This window comes from Zingiber officinale, chromosome 5A, assembly GCF_018446385.1.
Source record: "Zingiber officinale cultivar Zhangliang chromosome 5A, Zo_v1.1, whole genome shotgun sequence".
NCBI lineage: Eukaryota > Viridiplantae > Streptophyta > Magnoliopsida > Zingiberales > Zingiberaceae > Zingiber > Zingiber officinale.
The window spans coordinates 13,706,315-13,728,771 of NC_055994.1; the positions used below are offsets into that span (position 1 = coordinate 13,706,315).

General features: G+C 42.8%; 1 protein-coding gene across 1 annotated transcript; it reads right to left on the reverse strand.

The window, feature by feature from the left end:
* Nucleotides 1-19,087: 19,087 nt before the first annotated feature.
* On the reverse strand, nt 19,088-20,784 carry LOC121982639 (alpha-humulene 10-hydroxylase-like). Its single transcript, XM_042535773.1, has 2 exons — nt 19,881-20,784; nt 19,088-19,798 (listed from the first exon to the last, which is right to left on the reverse strand). The coding sequence occupies exons 1-2, from the start codon at nt 20,763-20,765 to the stop codon at nt 19,169-19,171; spliced, it is 1,515 nt and encodes a 504-aa protein (XP_042391707.1). The 5' UTR covers nt 20,766-20,784; the 3' UTR covers nt 19,088-19,168.
* Nucleotides 20,785-22,457: the final 1,673 nt, after the last annotated feature.

Sequence of the window (22,457 nt, forward strand, 5' to 3'; positions counted from 1 at the left end):
CCGTTCCCAGGAAAGCCGAACGACGGTCTCCTCCCATCGACAGGAGACATAGGACTCATGAAGCTGACCGGACCCACACCGAGAGGCGACATCAGCAGACACCCGATCGGCACCGATCTCCGAGGCAGGAGAATCGCCGGGCGTCCAGAGAACGGTCACGACCGTCTGCTCGGGAGGAGGAAAACCGGAACAATACTTCCCGGGGCGAGATCAACGTTATTGCCGGCGGACCGACCGGAGGAGACTCCAATCGAGCCAGAAAGGCGGGCGTCCGACAGCTGCAGATCCACGCGGTCGGCTGTAGTCAAGAACGGGCAAGTGGACCGGAAATCACTTTCGGACCCGGGGACTTAGAAGGAGTAGAAGTGCCCCACGACGACGCGCTGCTCGTTAAAGCGGTAATAGCAAATTACACCATTCACCGCATATTTGTTGACACAGGGAGCTCGGTCAACATCATATTCAAGAAGGCGTTCGACCAGCTGCAAATTGATCGAGCCGAGCTGCTGCCCATGACGACCCGCTCTACGGGTTTACGGGCAACGAAGTTCAGCCGGTCGGACAAATCCGGTGGCCACCTCACTGGGAGAAGAGCCGCTCAGGAGGACCAGGACAATCAACCGTGGTGGTCGACTCTCCATCATCCTACAACGTCATTTTGGGACGACCGGCGAATTCCGAGCGGTTGTCTCAACCTTCCACCAAAAGATAAAGTTCCCATGGAAGACAAAGTAGGAGAAGTGCGGGGAGATCAGCTAGCAGCTCGGCGCTGCTATATAGAGATGATCCGAGCGGAGGCCTGTTCCGCCCGGAAGGCACCCGCCATAACCGAGAAACCTCCTGCTTTAATTTATGATGAAAAGGAGGAAGTCCAGATCCATCCAACCCGATCGGAGGCCACGACTTTTATCGCCTCGATCGGGAAGAAGAGCAGAAGGAGAAGCCGATCCGGTGCCTCCAACGAAATTATGATGTCTTCGTCTGGTCGACACATGAGTTACCCGGAATTTCGCCGAGCGGCCGGTGAAGCAAAGGAAAAGGGATTTCAGCGCCGAACAAAATATTATTATCCGAGCGAGGTAGAAAAACTCCGAGCGCCCACATACGCGAGGTGCAGTTCCCAAGCCGGCTGCCAACGTAGTCTTGGTCTCCAAGCCGGGCGGCAAGTGGAGGTCTGCATCGATTTCGAGACTTAAACAAAGCATGCCCCAAGGATTTTTATCCTCTGCCTGGATAGATCAACTACGGCCGGCTGCGAATTAATTTGCATGCTTGACGCCTACCAAGGATATCATCAAGTCCCGCTGCCCGGAAGATCAAGAAAAAGTAAGCTTCGTAACGACCGACGGCACATATTGCTACAATGTGATGCCGTTCGGATTGAAGAATGCCGGGCCACCTATCAACGCTTGATGAACAAAGTGTTCAAGGAGCAGATCGGCGGAATCTGGAAGTTTATGTGGACGACATTCTTATCAAATCCATCCGAGCGGCCGATCTTTTCAAGGATATGGAAGAGACCTTCCGCACACTACGCAAATATGGAGTCAAGCTAAATCCCCGAAGTGCTTGTTCGGAGCTAAAGGAGGGCGTTCTTGGGGTACATAGTGACCGAGCGGGGAATCAAGCAAATCCCAGCAAGGTAAAAGCACCGCAAGACATGCGCCCCCAAGAAATACAAGAGAAGTGCAAAGGTTGACCGGTCGGATAATTGCTTTATCCAGATTCATCTCCAGAACCGCCGATCGGAGCCTGCCATGTGAACGGTCGTTTGAAGAGCTGAAGAAGTATCTAAATTCATTGCTTGTATTAGCTAAGCTGAGCACTGGAGAGCCACTCTGAATCTATTTGTCGACCATCGAGTATGCGATCGGTTTAGCATCAGTAAAGCAGAACAGCCCTGAACAGCAGCCCGTGTATTTTCTAAGCCATATATTGAAAGATGCAGAGTCCTGCTATACCTGTCTTGAAAAGTTGGCTTATGCACTGGTTTTAGCCGCTCGACGACTTTGACCGTATTTCTTGGCTCACACCATCATCATGTGACGAACAGTCCACTCGGAAGAGTGCTGTTGAATCCAGAAGCGTCTGGGCGGCTCATCAAATGGATGACGGAGTTAAGTGAATTTGACATCCAATACCAGCCCCGCTCGGCAATCAAGGCGCAGTCCTTGGCAGACTTTGTGACTGAGGTGCAGAATTCAGAGCCGGAAGCTATGTGGAAAATAATTGTGGACGGATCATCCACTCGTCTCAGAAGCGGGATTGGAATACTGTTGCTCTCCCCTCAAGAAGAAAAGATGCACTTATCCGTCCGGCTGGATTATAAAGCTACAAACAACGAAGCAGAGTATGAGGCCCTCATAGCCGGATTGCAGGCAGCACGGTATGTGGGAGCCGGTCGGGTAACGCTCCATTCGGATTCGCAGTTGGCCGCTCAGCAGCTCTCTGGCACCTTTGAAATCAACAGCGCTCGGCTCAAGCTCTACGCTGAAGCCTTTGATAAGCTCAAAGCCAATTTTAGAGAAGTCATTGTTCGGAAGATACCCAGAGTGGAAAATCAAGCGGCCGATGAGTTAGCCAAACTCGCGAGCTCAATAACGCCTGTCGCCATTCAGCAGCCGATTGAAAAAACGCTGCTGGTGGCGCATGTCGACCGGATGCAAGGCCTCGCGTTTTCAAATGACTGGAGGACACCTATTATAGAATTCCTCCGTTCGGGCACCACACCATCAGATGAATATGCAGCCCGGCTCCTCAGAAGAAGAGCCGGTCGGTTTACACTAATCGGAGATCAACTTTACAAGAAAGCTTTCTCGCGCCCTTTGCTGAAATGTGTAAGCTCGGAGGACTCAGCTTACATCCTCCAGGAAGTACATCAAGGATCATGCGGAGGTCATCCGGGCGGACGCTCGTTGGCCAAGAAGATTCTCTTGGCCGGATACTTTTGGCCAACTTTACAAACAGATGCCGCTCGGACAGTATCTACATGCCTTTCGTGCCAGAAGTATCACAACTTCTCCCACCGACCGGCAGAGGAGATGAAGGCATCAACCATCTCATGTCCGTTCGATCAATGGGGAATGGATATTGTGGGTCCATTTCCGATGGCGACCGGGCAGAGAAAGTTTTTACTAGTGGCAGTAGACTATTTCTCCAAGTGGGTGGAGGCCGAGCCGTTGGCAAAGATCACTGAACAAATGGTTAAAAAATTCATCTGGCAACACATCATTTGTCGGTTCGGCATCCCTCGCCGACTAGTGTCCGACAACGGACGGCAGTTCATAGGGAAGATGTTAGAGGATTGGTGCAAAAGCTACGGCATTGAGCAACATTTCACGTCCGTGGCCTATCCTCAGAGCAACGGTCAAGCTGAAGTCGCCAACCGGGAAATTCTTCGTATTTTGCGCGCTCGGCTCGACCATATGGGAGGAAGTTGGCCGGATGAAGTGCCGAGCGTCTTGTGGGCCATCCGAACGACGCCAAAAGAAGGGACAGGAGTCACACCGTTCCATTTGGTATATGGCGGTGAGGCTGTCATTCCGGTCGAAGTCGGCATTGAGTCAGCCCGAATCCAGAGCTATGGTGATGGCAATGCCGAACGAAGAAACATGGAGCTGGACTTGGTAGAAGAGGAGAGGGCAAAGGCGTCCGTTCGGCTGATGGCATACCGTCAGCGGATGAGGCAAAACTACAACCGGCGCGTCATTCCCAGATCGTTCCAGGTCGGCGATCTTGTCTGGAAGAAAGTGAAGCCGGTCGGCGATGTCGGCAAGCTTGAAGCTCCATGGGCAGGTCCCTTCAAAGTCATCGAAAAGCTCCGCTCGGGCGCATATTATTTGGAAGACGAGGACGGTAGGCAGCTAGATAGACCGTGGAGCGCGAACCACCTCCAACCTTATCGGTCGGGGTGAAAGGTGTATCACTGTAAATCACCCTGTGTACTTCATTTTTCGACTAAATACTTGAAATGCAGAGATGAAAAGTCAAAAGAGCGAATATAAGGCATTATCATCGTGACCCGAAGGCCCCCGAGCCGATCGGCCGGGAGGTTTATGTCCGAACCGGGAGCTCGAACTCGAAGACCCCGAGCTGTTCAGCCGGGCTGCATACTAGTGTGGCAGGAAGAAAACCAACACCCTGCGCTGATCAGGATGATAGAGGGAGATTATTGCCTGGAGCGAAGGCCTGAGCCGTTCGGCTAGGTACATTTTAGCCGAGACTACCTCGGATGATTATATACAAGCCAAGCGCTCGACGACGAAGGCCGCGCCGTTCGGCCGGGTGTGCAGTCTCACTGGACGCGCCGACGAGCTCCGTCGTTAAAAATCGAGAGCCGCGCCGACCGGCTATAAAAACCGCGCCGTCGAGCTCCGACGATAAATATCGAGAGACGAGCCGGCGTCTTTAAATAATCCGAGCGGACGCGCCGACGAGCTCCGTCGTTAAAAATCAAGAGCCGCGCCGACCGGCTATAAAAACCGCGCCGTCGAGCTCCGACGATAAATATCGAGAGACGAGCCGGCGTCTTTAAATAATCCGAGCGGACGCGCCGACGAGCTCCGTCGTTAAAAATCGAGAGCCGCGCCGACCGGCTATAAAAACCGCGCCGTCGAGCTCCGACGATAAATATCGAGAGACGTAATCCGAGCGGACGCGCCGACGAGCTCCGTCGTTAAAAATCAAGAGCCGCGCCGACCGGCTATAAAAACCGCACCGTCGAGCTCCGACGATAAATATCGAGAGACGAGCCGGCGTCTTTAAATAATCCGAGCGGACGCGCCGACGAGCTCCGTCGTTAAAAATCAAGAGCCGCGCCGACCGGCTATAAAAACCGCGCCGTCGAGCTCCGACGATAAATATCGAGAGACGAGCCGGCGTCTTTAAATAATCCGAGCGGACGCGCCGACGAGCTCCGTCGTTAAAAATCGAGAGCCGCGCCGACCGGCTATAAAAACCGCGCCGTCGAGCTCCGCGTCTATAAACGCCTGAGCTGGAGGTCTTGCGAAAATCCAGCGAAAACCCCTTTGGAGACGAGGATTTCTAGCTAAAATAGAAGCTAAAATAGAGAGGAACAGAAGATTATCTAATATGCAAGTCAAAAAAGTCATTACATAAGCCGGGCCGAACGGCGGGAATTCAAAAAAGCTTACAAAAACGCTCTTCACACATCAAAATCAAAAAGAGCGTCGGGAATGGCATCCATCACGCTCGCTAAGTCCTCGGGGGGGATGGTCAGCTCGGCAGACAGGTGACCTTTGGTCTTCAAGTAGCCCACCGCCGCCTTGATTGCCTCCTCGAACGTGAGGGATATCTTGTCGGTAAACTTCTCTCCGAAGCCTTCCGAGCGGAGGAACGCCTTCCTCACTTCCTCCGAGCGGGCCGACTCTCCCTCTTGATATTCCTTGAGCGCGGCATGGGCAGCGTCGCTAGCGGCTTGGAGATCCTTCAAGTCTCCATCGAATCTTTGGAGATCAGCCGAGCGGCTCTCTTTTTCGGTGGCCAGCAGAGCATCCAGGTCCTTAATGCGTTGCTCCAGCCCCCGGATCTCCACCTTCATGTGGTCCATATCATTGATGGCCTGTTGCTTCCGAGTGGTCGCCGTCTGGATCTCCTTGTCTCGTTGTTTAATCATTGTTTCAAGCCGAACGACCTTGCTCGCCAGATCAGCAGCTCGTTTCCGCTCAGCTTCTAGTGATTTTTTGGCCTTCTCCAGAGCGGCCGTCGACTGCCTGGCGTCCCCAGCTGTTTTTTGTTTCTTCAGTTCCTCCTCCAGCTCGGCCAATCGATCGCTAATGGCGATCTGCTCCACCCAGTTCTGCTAGCAAACACGAGCAGGTTAAAAACTTCAAATAGGAGAGAAAAGAAGGGAAGGGGCCATACCCCGGTAGCTGATTGAAGGTTGCTGTCGCCGAGCTGCCCGGGAGTCAATTTGGCTATACGACTCCGAGCATCTATCCAAGCTTGTGCGAGAGGACCCGTCAGGGTGATCATCTGCTCGGGAAATACCGGCCGATCGGCGGCAGCCATGTACGCCTCCGAAGGGAGGCGCAGGACGGTTTTAAGTAGATTCTGGCCGCTCGGCCCGCTCTGAGATGGCCCACCAGCAGAAGAGGAGGGTAGCTCGCCTAAACGCTTGAGACGTCGTCGAGTCCTCGAAGGGCTGGACGGCGGAACTTCCGAGCTGGCCCTCGGAGAATCCTGAGGGGTAGGGGTACTCTCGACGGAAACTGTTCCGGACAGCACCGGCGCACCTACACCCTGCTCAGGTTGTGGCTCATCAAGTGTAGAGGCAGGTGCGGATTCCGGTCGCCGGCGTTTCCGAGTGCGCAGCGGCGCATCATCGGCCGAACGGGCCTCCACTTCAGCTTCACTTCCATGTTCTATATTGCCCGTGGCCTCATCAGGAGGGGCAGGGGCGTCCGGGGCTTCTGGGACCGTTGGCGTCCCCTCACCTTCTTCGCCGGCCGGGTCAGCCGGAGCCAGGCCCCGTTCGGCGGCCTCCTTGCTCGTCACCGCCTCAATCTGAGCGGCTTTCAGTTTGAGCTTCTCGGTAGCTCTGGCTCTCCACATGACCTCAGCTGCAGAAGCAGAGAATAAATCAGTTAGAACAAAATAAAGGAGGAGATAGGGAAGCTTACTCATGCTACAAGGCAGATCGGCTGGTGCAGAAGACAAGCCGAATATATGCATTACTCCTGGGAGAAGCATCTTGTCAATGTGATAGCGCTGACCTACTAGCCGTTCGGCTGCATGGAGATAGTCTGCGTCACCTCTAAACTTGCCGAGTTCCGGTTGCGCAGGCATAGCTGTCTGCCACTTAGTGCGGAAAGTAGGCCGCTCGGGAAAACGAATATAGAAAAAATGCTCCTTCCAGTGTTTGTTGGAGCTCGGCATATTATCGAAAAGGACGAAGCCTATCCTAGATTGGAAAACAAAGGTACCCCACTCGGCTTGCTTGGGATAGTAGAAGTAGTGGAAGATTTTCGGGTTTAAGGGAATGCCGTTCAGTTTGAACAAAACTATCACTCCGCTCAGCAATCTAATAGAATTGGGAACTACTTGGCCGAGCGGAATGCGGAAATAGTTGCAAACTTCTAAGAAAAACTTGTGAGGAGGAAAACGTAGGCCGGCCAGGAATTGATCACGGAAGAAGACAACAGTGCCGGACGGAGGATCGTTAGGCCGATCGGAAGGCGTGGCTAACACTATTTCGTGGTCGGTCGGTAGGTCATATGCTCGAATAAGGCGCATGGCGTCTTCCTCGTCGAACCGACTTTCCATGTTCGAGTACCAAAGACCCGAAGCACCGCCGGTTGACTGTGAGGTACTGGTCATGATCGAAAGGCCAGAATGCGGGATAGAAGAGGATGGTTCAAGCAAAGGAAGAAAACCGACTGACGAGGATGATTAACAGAAAGAAGAACGCGTCTCGAGCGAGAAAGAGGATCTTACAAGCGAGGGAGATGATCGGAAATTGCCGTGTGATCGTCGGGAAGTCTGAGCACAAGGTCGCCGGCGAAAGGAGGAGCGACAAGAATCTGGAAATGAAGAAGATGAAAGGCGGCGGAAACGGAGTCAAGGGCTTTATATCGCCGCCCGGAAGCGATCTCCACCGTCCGATCCAGGTCGTCGATATCGAGGTTGTCATCTGATCGTCCGTTTCAAACGGCGGCTGTCCCATCGGAAGTGACGCAACCGCCATACTCTGACAAATGCACGATCGCCACGTGTCAGCCGGTTACTAGCCGCATTTAATGAACTCCCCTTACCGTGCGCAGAGCACGTGATGGGAGGTGTGGAAGAACAACGGACGTCGATTCCAAGAAAATACAAGGCATGGACAAAGTATCGCCGAACGGACAGATATCGCCGCATGGATGAGCAGCCGTATGTCGCGCCGAGCGGCCTAATGCAATAATCATTGTTCGGCAGATCGGCAGTCCAGTCAGTCGGACTTTGCCTCCTTCGACTAGACTCGAGAGGAAGGCAAGTGATCCGGCGGTAAAAAGCCGGAACCCCACAAGGAGTCAACGCTGAGGGGAGGTCAAAGGGTCCAGTGGCTCACCCGAAAGGGCCGAGCCGACCGGACTCGGAAAAAAGGGAAATCTGATAGTAAAAAGACACCCTGGTAGGGACCAGGGTTCCGACGCTCAAATGAAGCAGTGCACAATGACCGAGCGGAAGGAAGCACCCCCCGGACGGCGCAAAGAATCAGGGCCGTCCGGACGACTTTCACCGCGTCCGGACTTTCACCGCCCGCCCGGTGGGCCGGGCTCCCCAGACAGGTGGTGGGTAAAAGATGGGAACATTTTCTGACAGCCGTCAAGTTGTATGGCTATGCCATACGACTAGCCTGACAACGGGGGTCCTGCCGTCCCATCAAAGAACATTCTCTCACTGTAGCAGTATGGGATCAGGTAAGCTCTCTGACAAGTGCATACCGTGGTATGGGTTGCTGACACGTACGCATCTCGATGGGCGTGCATCAATTCTTTCTCCGTCCTATATAAAGAGGCTATTACTTCGCCAAAGGTACGCATGATATAGATTTGGCAGCCACTTTCTCCATAGCCTACCTGACTTGAGCGTCGGAGGACCGTCGCCGGGAACCCCTCCCGGCCCGGTTTGTTGCAGGTTCGCCGGAGCACTCGAAGATCCAGCAGAGAGCGCCACGTGCCCAGCGTCCGCTGACTCTTGGTTCGGACAGGATCAGCAAGTATATCAAGTGTAGGGATGTACTCAAGAATTATCTTTTTCTTGTCAACAATATCCCTTACAAAATTATACTTAATTTCTATATGTTTGCCTTTGCTGTGATATTTGGGATCCTTGGAAAAAGTTATTGCAACTTGACTATCACGGTACACTGTAACAGGACTCCCACTGTCCTCAGTAATCTTCAGATGCTTCGGAAACCTTTTTAGCCAGACAGCATCTTGCATAGTCACTGCACAAGCCACATACTCAACTTCCATTGTCGACAAGACTATACAAGCCTACTTCTTACTGCTCCATGAGATGGCACTACTATTCAACAAGAAGGTATAGCCAGATGTGGATTTTCTATCATCAAGGTCCCCTGCCCAATCTGCATCTGTATGGCCACTCAGGCTCATATCTGATCTTTGGAAACAGAGGTAATAATCTATTGTTCCTTTGAAATATTTGAATATTCTCTTTTCTGTTTTCCAGTATCTTGATCTTGGATTTGAATGGAAATGACTAACTAAGCCAACAGTATAACTTATATCATGATGAGTACACAACATAGTGTACATTAAACTACTGATAGCACTGACATATGATTTTTTCTTTATTTCGACTATTTCCTCAGGAGTCTTGGGATACATACTTTTTCTCAAAACAGAACCTCTCACTGTTTAATGTTGCAATATACATATTGAAGTATTGTAGCATCTTAGTGATATAAGCTTCTTGAGATGAATCCAAAAGTCTTTTTGATCAATCTCTAATGATCTTCACTCCTAAGATGTACTCTGTTTCTCCCATATCTATTATGTCAAATTGTGATAAAAAAGCCAGGATTTGACTTCCATCACACACTTTATGTCACTTCCAGCTATTAGCATATCATCAACATATAATGATAAAATGACAAACTTTCCTTTGTTTCCTTTCTTAGGTAAACACAATGATCCTCATTGATCATTTCAAAACCATAAGACAAAATGACTTCATTAAACCTTATATTCTATTGTCTTGGCGTTTACTTTAGCCTATATATAGACTTTCCAAGTCTACATACTCTTTGCTCTTGGCATTCAGGAACGTAACCTTCTGGTTGTATCATATAGATTTCTTCGTCAAAATTACCATTAAGAAAAGTTATTTTTACATCTGATGTAATTTCATGTCAAATTATGCTATTATAGCTAGAATGACATGTATTGACACAAACTTCACAACTGAGGAGAATGTTTCTTCAAAATCGATTAATACCCTTCATTTGGGTAGATCCTTTTGCAACTAATTGAGCTTTGTATCTATTAATCGATCCATCTGCTTTCCTCTTACTTTGAGAATCCACCTATTCCCAATAGCCTTTTAGCCCAGAGGAAGATCGACTAAATCCCAAACTTTATTTTTTTCTCATTGACTCCATCTCCTCATCTATTGTAATTTTTCATTTTTCTCTTACTGAGCTTCTCAAAGCTTCCTCAACTATTCAAAGTTTCTCATTATCAACTGGGAGAATCATCAATGCCTCATTCTCAATATCAAACCTTCTTCGAGGAATAATCCGATGATTACTTCTTCGTAGGTTAGACTGTTGAGAAAACTGACTCATTCAGTGGCAAAATACTCCCACTAGGTTGACTAGATTCAGGTATCTCCTGATTTGTTGATAAAGGAACATTATCCTCCTCCACTATCTCATATAGAGGAATTGTCTTATCAACTTCACCTCATGTTGGGAACTCAGTTTCTAGAAAAGTAGCATCTCTTGACTTTATTTCAGAGATGGTTTCATCTTGTCGCTCACCAATGAAGACATAACCCTTAGAATTCTTAGAATACCTTATAAAGATACACTTCTTACCTCTGAATCCTAATTTTTCATATTTGTGAGTTTGAGCATAAACATAGGCAACTGACCCCCAAGGTCTCAGATTACTCAAATTCAGCTTTCTGCCTGCCCAACATTCATGTGGGGTAGATGATGACTTTGAAGACACTTTGTTAAGTATATAGGATGCAACTAATAATGCATCTCCCCAATAGCAATGTATTCCTTCCTTTTCCATGCCTTATAGGCATCAAGATCATGTCTATGCTGTGCTATAGAACCATCAGCCGACTCATCCATAAATTGATTTACAACCTCTAGAATTTCCTCAAAAACGTATTGTATTTTGAGGTACCATATTTTGTAGTTATCCTCATATAATTTTTCTCCTTTATTGAGTTCTACTATGATATTTTTAGTTATCATAATCTACATAAATGAGCACATTATTTATTATTTCAGTGTAATTCATATGCATGCAATTAATCATTGATTCACTGTAAATTAGAATTGGTTTACAAAATCAAGTGATAATTATGTTTCCACTTATCATTTGTATCTTCCAATCTAATCAATATTGATCAATTATATTACACTCATTCCATCAAATGAACTAATCATTTTTCATATGAACTAATCATAATTAAACATGAACTAATCATGAAATGAACTAATCATTTTCAAGTTTCTTAACAAATAACATAACTTTTCATAACATAACTCTGTTCGTATATAATGACAGAAATTATTACACGACTCAGAAACTAAATGGGCTAAAATTGTTCATACATAATGATAGTAAACAGAACACTAGTAACATAGATAAGCTAGCACCACTTCCACTGGAATAAATACTAGTGCAGTAGGCAAATCTATCCCGTTCATCCCGGACTCGACGATGGGTGGATCAACCTCAGATATATCCATCAGATCTATTTCTGGATCTTCTACACACTCTTCTAGATCCTCTGATTCTTCAAAATCTATCTCTAAATCCTCCTTAAAATCTTCAGGATCCATTTATGGATCCTCTTCAAATTCTTTGAGATTCATTTCTAGATCCTCTTCAAATTCTTCAAGGTCCATTTCTGTATCCTCTTCAAATTCTTCGAGGTCCATTTCTGGATTCTGTGAGATTTGGATCCTCCTCAAATTCTGTAGGATTCATTTCTTCGTGATCTGGATCATCTTGAGATTCTTCAGGATCTCAATCCAATTGAAATAACTGCTTACACATCTCTGAATATGAGATGTGCTCTTCAGAATCATGCCAAAGTTGGAGTGTTATCTGCCTAAGATTTTCTAACAGTGAATAAACCAAAGCCCATCTTCTATGAATGTCTTGGATGGGAAACTCTTCTTGCTCGAGTCTCCAGAACAACCAATCGAGTCGACCAATAAACCAACCGACTCCGTGATCCGGGTCATATTCCAACTTGTTGATCTTCTCCCAAAGCTCATGTTGTCGTTCATATCGAGCAGTCAACGTGTATATTCTTCGTGGTATTTGGAATTGAAAATAACGATGTTAGTACAAAATCGATAAACTAGTAACAAAATAGGTCTTATTCAATTCTCACTTATACATAAAACAAATATATATAGAATACATAAACAAATAAAAAAAATCTTTATTTGTGGAGTCTCATGTGATTGACACATTTGATCTGATGATCAGCTCCTGTATTTAGTTTATTTTTCAATTAGAACAAATCTAATTGGACAGGGATGTGTTATCTATATTTTGTTGTTTAATCCAAGCCCATTTAAACTAATCTCAGACTTATCGATCAAACTCAAGTTCATTTGATTAATCGAATGTCCATTGGATTATGTCTGACTCATTAGAACAAATCTAATCCTTTTTTATCAGCCCAACTTATGTAATCAAAACCACCCTAACTAATTTATAATAAACTAATCTGGTTAAACCAACAAATGATTTGAACCATATATTAAACTGGTCTACTTAAATCAACTATTGTATTAAACTATATCTTGGTCTGATTGGATAAACTGATTTAGTTCCATTTTTAACTAATTAAACTTTCAACTAATTAAATATATATTTATTAATTAATAATACATTTTTATATACATTTAATGAATTAATAAATATATCTAATTAAACTTTAAACATGAAAGGCAGTGTTCATGTTTTTTTTTTTACTTTTTGATTTATAAAAATCAAATAATTTCTTACCCTCATTATATACTATTCATCCCTTTCTCTCTTGATCGATTCTATCGATTTAATTAAATGAATCGATTGATTAATTGATTAAAATATGATAACAAAATTTTTTTTGACACTCATTCAATCGATTGATGAGTTGATTAAGCACATGAATCACTATACCGTGAAATTAATCGATTCAAATTTTCTTTTCAATTGATTCAAATGAATAAATCGATTGAGCAATCAATTAAAACATGAAAAATTTTACTATGCCGTCAAAAAGTACTTTTCATCTTCCCTAATTTTCCCATGCTCCTTTTCCCGTAACAAATACGGTGGTCAGTCGGTCGTCGACCTTTCAAACACGATCATCTATGTTCACCGACCATGAAAGTCGGTAGCCTGCCAACGTTACTTGCAGATTGCGATTTCATTCAGCAGTGGCAAATTACGATTTTGTCAACAAAATTGCGAGTAGAATAGAGAAATATCAGGGATTTTTCATGCACTTGAATTGATGGCTCTGATACCATTGTAGTCTTTGATAGAATGAAACAAACACAAGATAAAAACGGTAATGACTCACAATGATCTCTCAAGACGAACTTGGTCACCGGTCACCTCTTATCGTCGAAAGAGTGATCACGAAACTGAATCGACAAAACTGAATTGAAAAGCTCTTCTCAAGGTTCATGAACCAAAACTTCTGCTGCTCAAATGTTCTTCTCTTTGCCCTCAATAACCTCGATCAATTCCTCTCGAGATTTCTTGGACGTCTATTTATAAGATGAATACGTAACCGATGCTTTTGTAGAAATTAAGAGAAAGAAAAAACTAACCATCTTATTGGATCTTAAAATTGATACAAAATATAAGGTCTTATATATAGTTAAGTTAAGAAACCCTAAACTCTATAAAAAAAAAAAAAAGTCCAAATTTCCCTAAAAGCTATAAACAAAAAAATATATAATCTAATATCCCCCCTCAAACTCACAACGCTACAGCTAGAAGCATTGAGAGTTTGTCAGATAAGAAATGAAAACGTGATGCGGAATGTGCCTTTATAAATATATCAGCAATCTGTAGTTTTAAAGGAACAAAAGGCAATGTGATGGTGCCAATCTGAATATGGTGGCGTGTAATGTGACAATCAATTTCAATATGTTTCGTCCGCTCATGAAAAATTGAATTGCGTGTAATTTGAATAGCACTCTGATTACCACAATATAACGGAGTAGGTTGATGAAGAGAGACACTTATATCCGCAAGCAAACAACGCAGCTAAACTATCTCACAAGTAGTTGAGGCCATGATACGATACTCATCTTCTGTGGAAGATCTAGATATAAAATCTTGCTTTTTACTCTTCCAAGAAATGAGGGAATCACCAAGAAAAATACAGAAGCCAGTGGTAGATTTACGATCTTTAGGATCACCAGCCCAATCCGCATTAGAGTATGCACGTAGCTCAAGAGATGAAGTTGAAGGAAATAAAAGACTTTGAAATTGAGTGCCCCGAAGATATCTAAGAATATGAAGAACAGCGGCCCAATGAACTGTAGTTGGTACAACAACAAATTGACTAACCACATGAACAACATATGCAATATCTGGACGAGTCACGGTGAGATAAACCATGCTTTCAATAATAATTCTGTACAAACTAGGATCCGGCAAATGTGAGCCATCAGATGGAGAATATCGAGCATTAGTCTCAATAGGAGTATCAACAACTCTATTATCAATAAGACGAGCATGCCAAATAGATCAGATATATATTTTGACTGAGTTAAAAGATAACATTTCGGGGAATAAGCAACCTCAATGCCCAGAAAGTAGCGTAGTATACCCAAGTCTTTCATAGTAAAACAATGAGCCAACTCAGATTTCAAGGAAGTAATTCCATCAGAATCATCACCAGTAATAATCATGTCATCAACATATAATGATAAAATAATACGACCTGTACTCGTACATCTGATAAACAATGTTGAATCATGATTACTAGGATGAAAACCAAACGAAGTAATCACTGTAGAGAATTTCTCAAACCAAGCACGAGGTGCTTGTTTAAGACCATAAAGCGCTTTACGAAACCTGCAAACTAAACCAGGTTCGTGTGAAATACCAGGAGAAGGTATCATATAAACTTCTTTATGAAGATCATCATTTAGAAATGCATTCTTGACATCCATCTGAGATATTCTCCATCGACAAACAGAAGCAACAGCAATCAGAGTACGAACAGTTATCATTTTTGCAACAGGAGCAAATGTTTCTTCATAATCCATGCCATACTCTTAAGAATAACCTTTAGCAACAAGACGAGCTTTGTATCGTTCGATAGATCCATCAGATTTAGTTTTGATCTTATATACCCAACGAGAACCAATAGTATGTTTTTCTGGTGGCAATGGAACCAAATTCCATGTATGACTCTGATGCAAAGCAGTTAGTTCCTCAGCCATAGCACTCTGCCAAAGTGGGTTACAAACAGCTTCTTTATAGGATTCAGGCTCAGAAAGACAATGAATAGATGCAACAAATGAAGCAAAAGAACAAGAATAACAAGAGTAAGCAAAATCTGGTAGTTTAGTAGACTTACGAACATGATTGAATTGACGACGGTGGAGAGAAGGATCATCCACAACCTCAAGAGATAATTGGGTAGTGGCAGAAGGAGGAGCATGTGGAGCGGATATCTCGGGAACCAAAGTACCAGATTCAGTTGAACTATTAGTAAGATTTGTGGGTGAATCTTCCTCAGTATCAGTATTGAAAGGATCAATTCAAAGCAGATCTGACTTTATCATATTATACGAACTAGCCGGAATAGAAAAGAATGGAATATGTTCCAGAAACATAACATGACGAGAGACATACAATTTTTGACTAACAGGATCAAAGCAACGATATCCTTTTTTACTAACGTCATAATCCAGAAAGACACAAAGAGCAGACCGAGAGGCTAACTTATTACGCTCTGCATGTGGACGATGGACAAAGCAAGTACAGTCAAAAACACGCAAAGTGGAATAAACAGGAACATACCCATACAATTTTTCAAAAGGTAACAAACCTGAATTGTGTGAGATTGGAATTCTATTAATGAAATGAGCAGCAGTAAGGATTGCTTCCCCCCAAAAGGCACTATGAACACTGGCAGATAATAAAAATGAACGGGTTGTTTCAATAAGATGTCTATGTTTTCATTCAGTCACGCCATTTTGTTCAGGAGTATCTGTACACGAGGTTTGATGAATAGTACCATCAGAAGCAAGTAAATGTAAAAATTGATTAGAAGTGTATTCACCCCCCCCCCCCCTCAATCACAACGAAAACACTTTATGACATTAGAATGTTGAGTTTTCACAAGAGCTCTAAAGTTGTTGAAAATTATAAGATAATCAGACTTGTGTTTCATAAGATAGACCCAAGAGTAACGAGTGCAATCATCAATAAATGAAACATAATACCTTGACCCCCCCGCTTTTGTAGGAATAGGAGAGGGTCCCCACACATCATAATGGATAAGATCAAATGGAGCAGAAGAAAAAGAAAGACTTTTAGAAAATGGTAAGATAAAAAATTTGGCCAGTTTACAACCACTACAATCAGAAATATCAAAACTTTTTAAAGGCCCTAATGCTTCTGTAAAGGCTAAAAACTGCAAACAAGGTGCTGAAACATGACCTAAGCGAGAGTGACACAAATAAAAATCAGAAGATGAATGACTCATATGAAAAGACGATAAATCCACACTCGAAGCTACAACTTCTGGTAATTTGAGTTAATCTAAAACATAGAGTCCTCCTTGCTTATAGTCTATCCCAATCATCCTCTGAGATTGCGGGTCCTGAACATAACAATTGGATGAAGAAAAAAAACTAGGTATCCAGACTCACATAATTAACTAACTGAAACAAGATTTAAAGTAAGACTTGAATTATAATAAACATTAGTAATTGATAAAGAAGATGTAACAATTGAACTAACACCTACTAATGACATAGGAGTACCATCAACAGTCACAATAGATATAGATGAACTGGAGAAAAAAAACAAAAGATGATAAATTGAATGACATATGATTGAAGGCACTCGAGTCCAAAATCCATAAGTATGAAGATATACCTGAAATACCAAACGACGACAAAACCTATAAGAGAGGAAGCTGACATGGCAGAGGGGTGTGAAGTAAGGAACTGTTGAAGCTGCTCAAACATATATGAATTAGATTTCCATGAAGCATCTGCACGACCAGGCATGATGACAAAATGAATAATTCTCAGAATAATCAAACTGTAAGGATTACATTTGTATGATCTGTAAAAAACTGATGTCAGAATGACCCGTGGTCACACAAAGAATCTGAAGCAGAAAAGGATGTCAAATGTAGAAATCAGTAGCACAATGTGTCGGTGTCAAAATCAATAGAACATAACGTTGGTGCCGAAATCGGTAACTTAAGGCTTTGGCACCGAAATCAATAGAAAAGAACGTTAGTGTCAAAATTGACAACACAGGACATTGGTGCCGAAATCGACAGAAAATAATGTCGGCCACCGAAATCGATAGAAAATAGATGTCAGCGTCGAAATCAATAGCAGCATGACAGAAAATAGATGTTGATGCCGAAATCAATAGCAGCAGTAAGAGACGGCAGCGGCAACAAGAAGGAATAACAAGGGACGATAGAAAAAATTAGGTTAAAGAAGGTGAACCGCTCTGATACCATGTCCAAATTAAGAGAAGGAGAAAAACTAACCATCTTATTGGATCTTAAAATTGATACAAAGTATAAGGTCTTATATGTAGTTAAGTTAAGAAATCCTAAACTCTATAAAAAAAAGTCAAAATTTCCCTAAAAACTATAAATAAATAAATATATAATCTAACAGCTTTGATGGCTCTATTAATCACAGTATACGTTGAGGAAGATGAACCAATCATCTCCTCAATGTAAACATTGCAAATAATATTTTGCAACGTAGCGATCTCCAACAATTACATCCTGGTTTTTTATTGGGTGTCTGATCGCATGGAGTCCATTGAGAAGATCCTAGATCCAGAAATGAAGTTGACTTACTGACTCCCCTTCCTTCATTTTCATATTATATAATTCATTTAAAATTAAATTGCATTAGCTTACCTTGGTATCCAAAATGTTTGCTAAATAAAAGATGCAATCGGGCAGTATAGTAGTCTTCTTAATGGGCCATCAAAGGAAATCTCACATGACAACAAAAAAATAATAAAGGAAATAGATTGTCAAGACTTGATCTTAGATTAGTAGTGCAAGAGAAAAGAAAAAAATAAATAAACAGATAAAAGTAAACAAAAAAAATGAAAAGAAGTTGGTCGAAGCAGCACCAATTCAAACCGCCTCTACTCTAATACTAATTATAGGATCATAAAAGTGCTAGAGAGGATGAATAGTAAGTATCACTTTTTTGTTTTATCAAAGATGATAGCAAAGATAGAAAAGAAAACCAAACACAAAGCAAACATAATTTTTTTTTTTTTTTGTTGGATTCATAGCCTAGCGGCTGCTAGTCGAAGGTCCGTCGTCATTGATCGTTTTGAATGGACAATTTATTAAAAGTCTTCTCCTTCGAACAACGATTCAGAGGTGAAGATTCGATGTTATAAAAATCCAAGAAACAGTTCCATTTTTACCGTTCCTTATAATTTAAAGTACAAATGAATAAAATAGTTATGTAAATAATTAGCATACCGATAATGAAATGAGATCGTAATAAAGTGTTAATGTGGGGACAGTATTTCGGCATCGTAATAGCATTTCCAAAACGTGGAGCACTTGAACGAGGAACAGCATTGAGGGAAATATAACACAATAAATTTAGAAATCAATTGATGTTAGTTGACTATTAGTAAATGAGTAATCGATCATTGACAAAGGAGAGAAAATATATTACGTCATTTTGAAAATTTAAAATTTAGTATGCTAAATGAGTAATATTAAAAAAAAAAAAAACAGTAATTAGCTGGGTAATGTGGAGTCTTGGTGGTCGGTTCGGTCTCATTCGGCAGACAGTCTCTAAATTCCGGATCTCTTAATTATAAGATTCATTTGAAAGAAAAATCTTTACAAATACGTTATAGTTATAGTGGGGAATTGAATTATGAATACTTAGGAGACAATTAAATGTCGTTATCGCTGTACGGTAGCCCTGAGAGGGCAAAGTAATAAAAGCACCAAACTACATCTCAGAGTGTTTTTTAAATAATAATCAAGAAGATGACTAAATCGCCGATGCTAATAACAAAAGAGTATTAAATATTTTGATTAGATATTTAAGCATATCCAATTTATTAAAGCACCAAACTACATCTCAGAGTGGTGCTATCAATTATTCTTATTGGACATTATTATTGTTGACAAAGTCTTACATACCTTTGTGAAAGATAATGCTTCAACTGGTAACTCTTCACTGTTACTCGAAGGTCGGGAAGGGGTAGCGAAGTGAAGGAACTAAGAGAAGATTAACCTTCTTTGAAACACTTGCTCCGAAAGTTTCAGACATGTCAATGTCCTCGGCTTTCACTCCCTTTGGAAACGCCCAATCAAAGTGGAACAGAAATTTAGACAACGTCAGTTCTAAAGTCGTCAATCCAAAGGTCATGCCTGCACACATCCTTCTACCGGCACCGAATGGCAAGAACTCAAAGTCATTGCCTTTGAATTCTTTGTCGACACCTTCTTCGAATCTCTCCGGCCTAAAGCTCTCAGCATCTTTCCAGTATCTTGGATCCCTTCCTAGTGCCCAAACATTGATGAGGACTCTTGTTCCAGCAGGAAGTGTGTAGCCAAGAACTTCAGTAGTCTCTTGAGCCACTCGTGGAAACAAGATCGGGAATGGTGGATGCAACCTTAAAGTTTCTTTGACCACTTGATGGATATAGTTAAATTGTGGAACATCAGTCTCCTCGATATAACCTTTATCCTTCATAGCTTCTCTCACCTCCTTCTGAGCTCTCTCTAATGTCGACGGGCGCAACATGAGCTCGGACATTGCCCATTCAATGAGGCTTGCAGTTGAGTCCGTCCCTCCAGCGAACATATCCTGCTCAAACCAACCAATGAAGAAATCATTATAAATTTGATAAATATGTCGCTATATGAAACATATAGGCACATATACTCACAATCGCAACAGCCTTGATATTGCCAAATGAGATTGGCACTTCTAGGTTGCCTTCATCTTTGAGCCTGAGTAAAACGTCAATAAGATCCTCCTGTTCACCTCTATCACGGTTCATCTGATGCTCCTTGATTATTTCATCGAGGACCACATCTAGTTTCTTGTGATATTTGATTAACTGAGCGCTAAATCCAGTGAGGACATCAACGACTTTAAGGGATGGAAAAAGATCACCAACGCTAAATCCGCTAGACATTATGACGACTTCTTTGAGAATCTGCATGAACTTTTTCTGTTGCGGGCAGCTTCTCCCAAACGAAGCTTGGACCACGATGGAGTTGGTTAACTCGTTCAGCCTCTCCCCCAGGTTGACTGGCTTCCCGATGGCAGCAGCGTAGCTGACGTCGCTCATGAGACGATCGACCTTCTCCTTCCTTAAAGACGCAAACGACTTGACACGCTTTGAGCCGAGCAGCTCCATGACGCAAATTTTGCGCAGCTGGCGCCAGTACTTGCCGTTGGAGAAGGCGATGTCGCTTTGGCCGTAGGCAATGATCTTGGCGGCAGTGATCTCGGGGCGAAAGGCGAAGTTGGCGTCCTGCTCCTTGAGCACCTGCTGCGCGCCCTCCCGCGAGCTGATGATGATTTGGTCGACTTGGCCGAGTTGGAGCTTCATGACATTCCCATGCTTGCGAGCTAGGTCGCGGAGCGCGTGGTGGGGCTGCTTGCCGACGAGATGATGAAAGTTGCCAATGAAGGGCAGCCTTGAGGGGGTGGGAAACTCCGGCCCCACGTGGTTAGGCTTGGAGGTGAAGAGCCTCCTGACGATGATCAGGAGAACAAAGAAGATGGAGAGCGAGATGGGAAGAGACGGGAGTTGAAACTCCATCTTGAATCTCGATGTGCAGTGGCTTAGCTAATTGGCTGTGCCTTGCGGGACTTTATATAGCAAAAGCTAGTGAGCTTCTGTCCCTAAATTTTTCTGTTCGGATTCTCATGTTGATCGGACGGATCAAATTACATCTTAAGAGATCATGACATTTTAAAGATGTATACAATATTTTCATGATATGTAAGACATTCTTGAAATATAATTTGATCTATCCGATCGATAAAAAAAAATATGAAAATAAAGAAATTAGAAGATAGAGGGTCTGAGTGAGACAGTGCCCAGGCAAAGACTTTATTACCTGAACCTGAAAAAGAATGTTTTGAGGATATGGGACCAATCCTGTCAAATTTAGCCACATTGCCTTCGTCATTCCGGCGTCGTGGATTTGACATGTCTGATGCAAGGGCGCAGCCACTGCTCGGGTGATGGACTCCAACCCACTTATTTTTTTTCAGGAAAATTAATATTTTTTAAATTTTTTTTCAACCCTTCAAAATTATTAATAAGTACTGGAAAAAATAAATATTAAAATCCTGAAGCAAAAAATAAAATAAAATAATTTAAAATATAAACAAATCTAATTATTGATGAGGACGTTGAATTAAAATTGGATTAAGTTTGAATAAAATTAAATGGATAGATATCAAGATAAAAAATAAGTTGGTTCAAATTAAGATTAATTTAGATATGATTGAGTCAAATTATGATGGTAGATTAAATTGATTTGATTAATTTAAAATAAATTAAAATATTTTTAAGAATCTCTTAATTCTCCACGTACTTTGCTCCCACCGCCTCATGCTGCATGCCCTTTTCCAGACACCTGTAGCTTCATCTCATGCACTACGCTTTTCTTGTTCTTAATTCGTTCTTGTTGTATCTCTTCCAACCACTAAACTGCATCCTTTACATGTCCTCTTCTCAACAATAGCAGCCCTTGTTACCGCCTTCTTTTTCAATTTTTAACCAACAACAAGCACCAACACCAGCTGCCAGAGCTAGTCAGGGCCATCGTCAAAGCCCGTCGGAGCTAGTTGAGGTCATCGGCAAAGAGATCCTTTTACTATCTCAATAACTTTCTGTTTTATTTCTTCCTTGTTCCAACTAACAACAATAAATATTGTTACTTATTTTTGTTCCTCGTAACATGCATTGCTAATTCCATCACCCACTGCTGAAGCACCTAAGGTGAGTTTCAGCACCTAAGGTGAGAACCGACAACTCTCATATTGCCTAGATCCAGAGGAATCAAAGTTTTCCATATTTTTGAATCTTCTAGTATTCTCATTCAAAAATATTGTAGTAGGTACATTATTCAAATATTAGGAGTGAGTTAATGATGGGAATATATGTACATTTTTTTTATGTATATAGGATGTAATATTTCACCACATAATAATATTATAAAATATTTTGATAATTTGATGAATATACATTGTTATATTGACAAAGTAATAAATACATAATCTTCATAAGAAAGGTAAACACTACAAGAAAAAAGCCTTACAACAACGATTTTTCACCGTTGTCGTAGCCCCTTTCGGACTGTTATTAAAGGCTGTGTTGTTAAAGGGGGTGCTCAAAGACAACAGTTTTTAACCGTTGTCTTTGAAGACAGACAACAGTTTTACAACGGTAAAAACCCGTTGTCTTGTCATTGACAATAGTTTTTCACCGTTGTCTTTGAAC

What these genes read in the sequence shown, in the direction of transcription:
- LOC121982639 (XM_042535773.1), bottom strand. Translation starts at nt 20,765, where the DNA reads ATGGAGTTTCAACTCCCGTCTCTTCCCATCTCGCTCTCCATCTTCTTT. An exon ending in ATATCAAGGCTGTTGCGATT is followed by an intron (nt 19,799 to 19,880) that starts GTGAGTATATGT and finishes TGGTTTGAGCAG; the next exon opens with GATATGTTCGCTGGAGGGAC.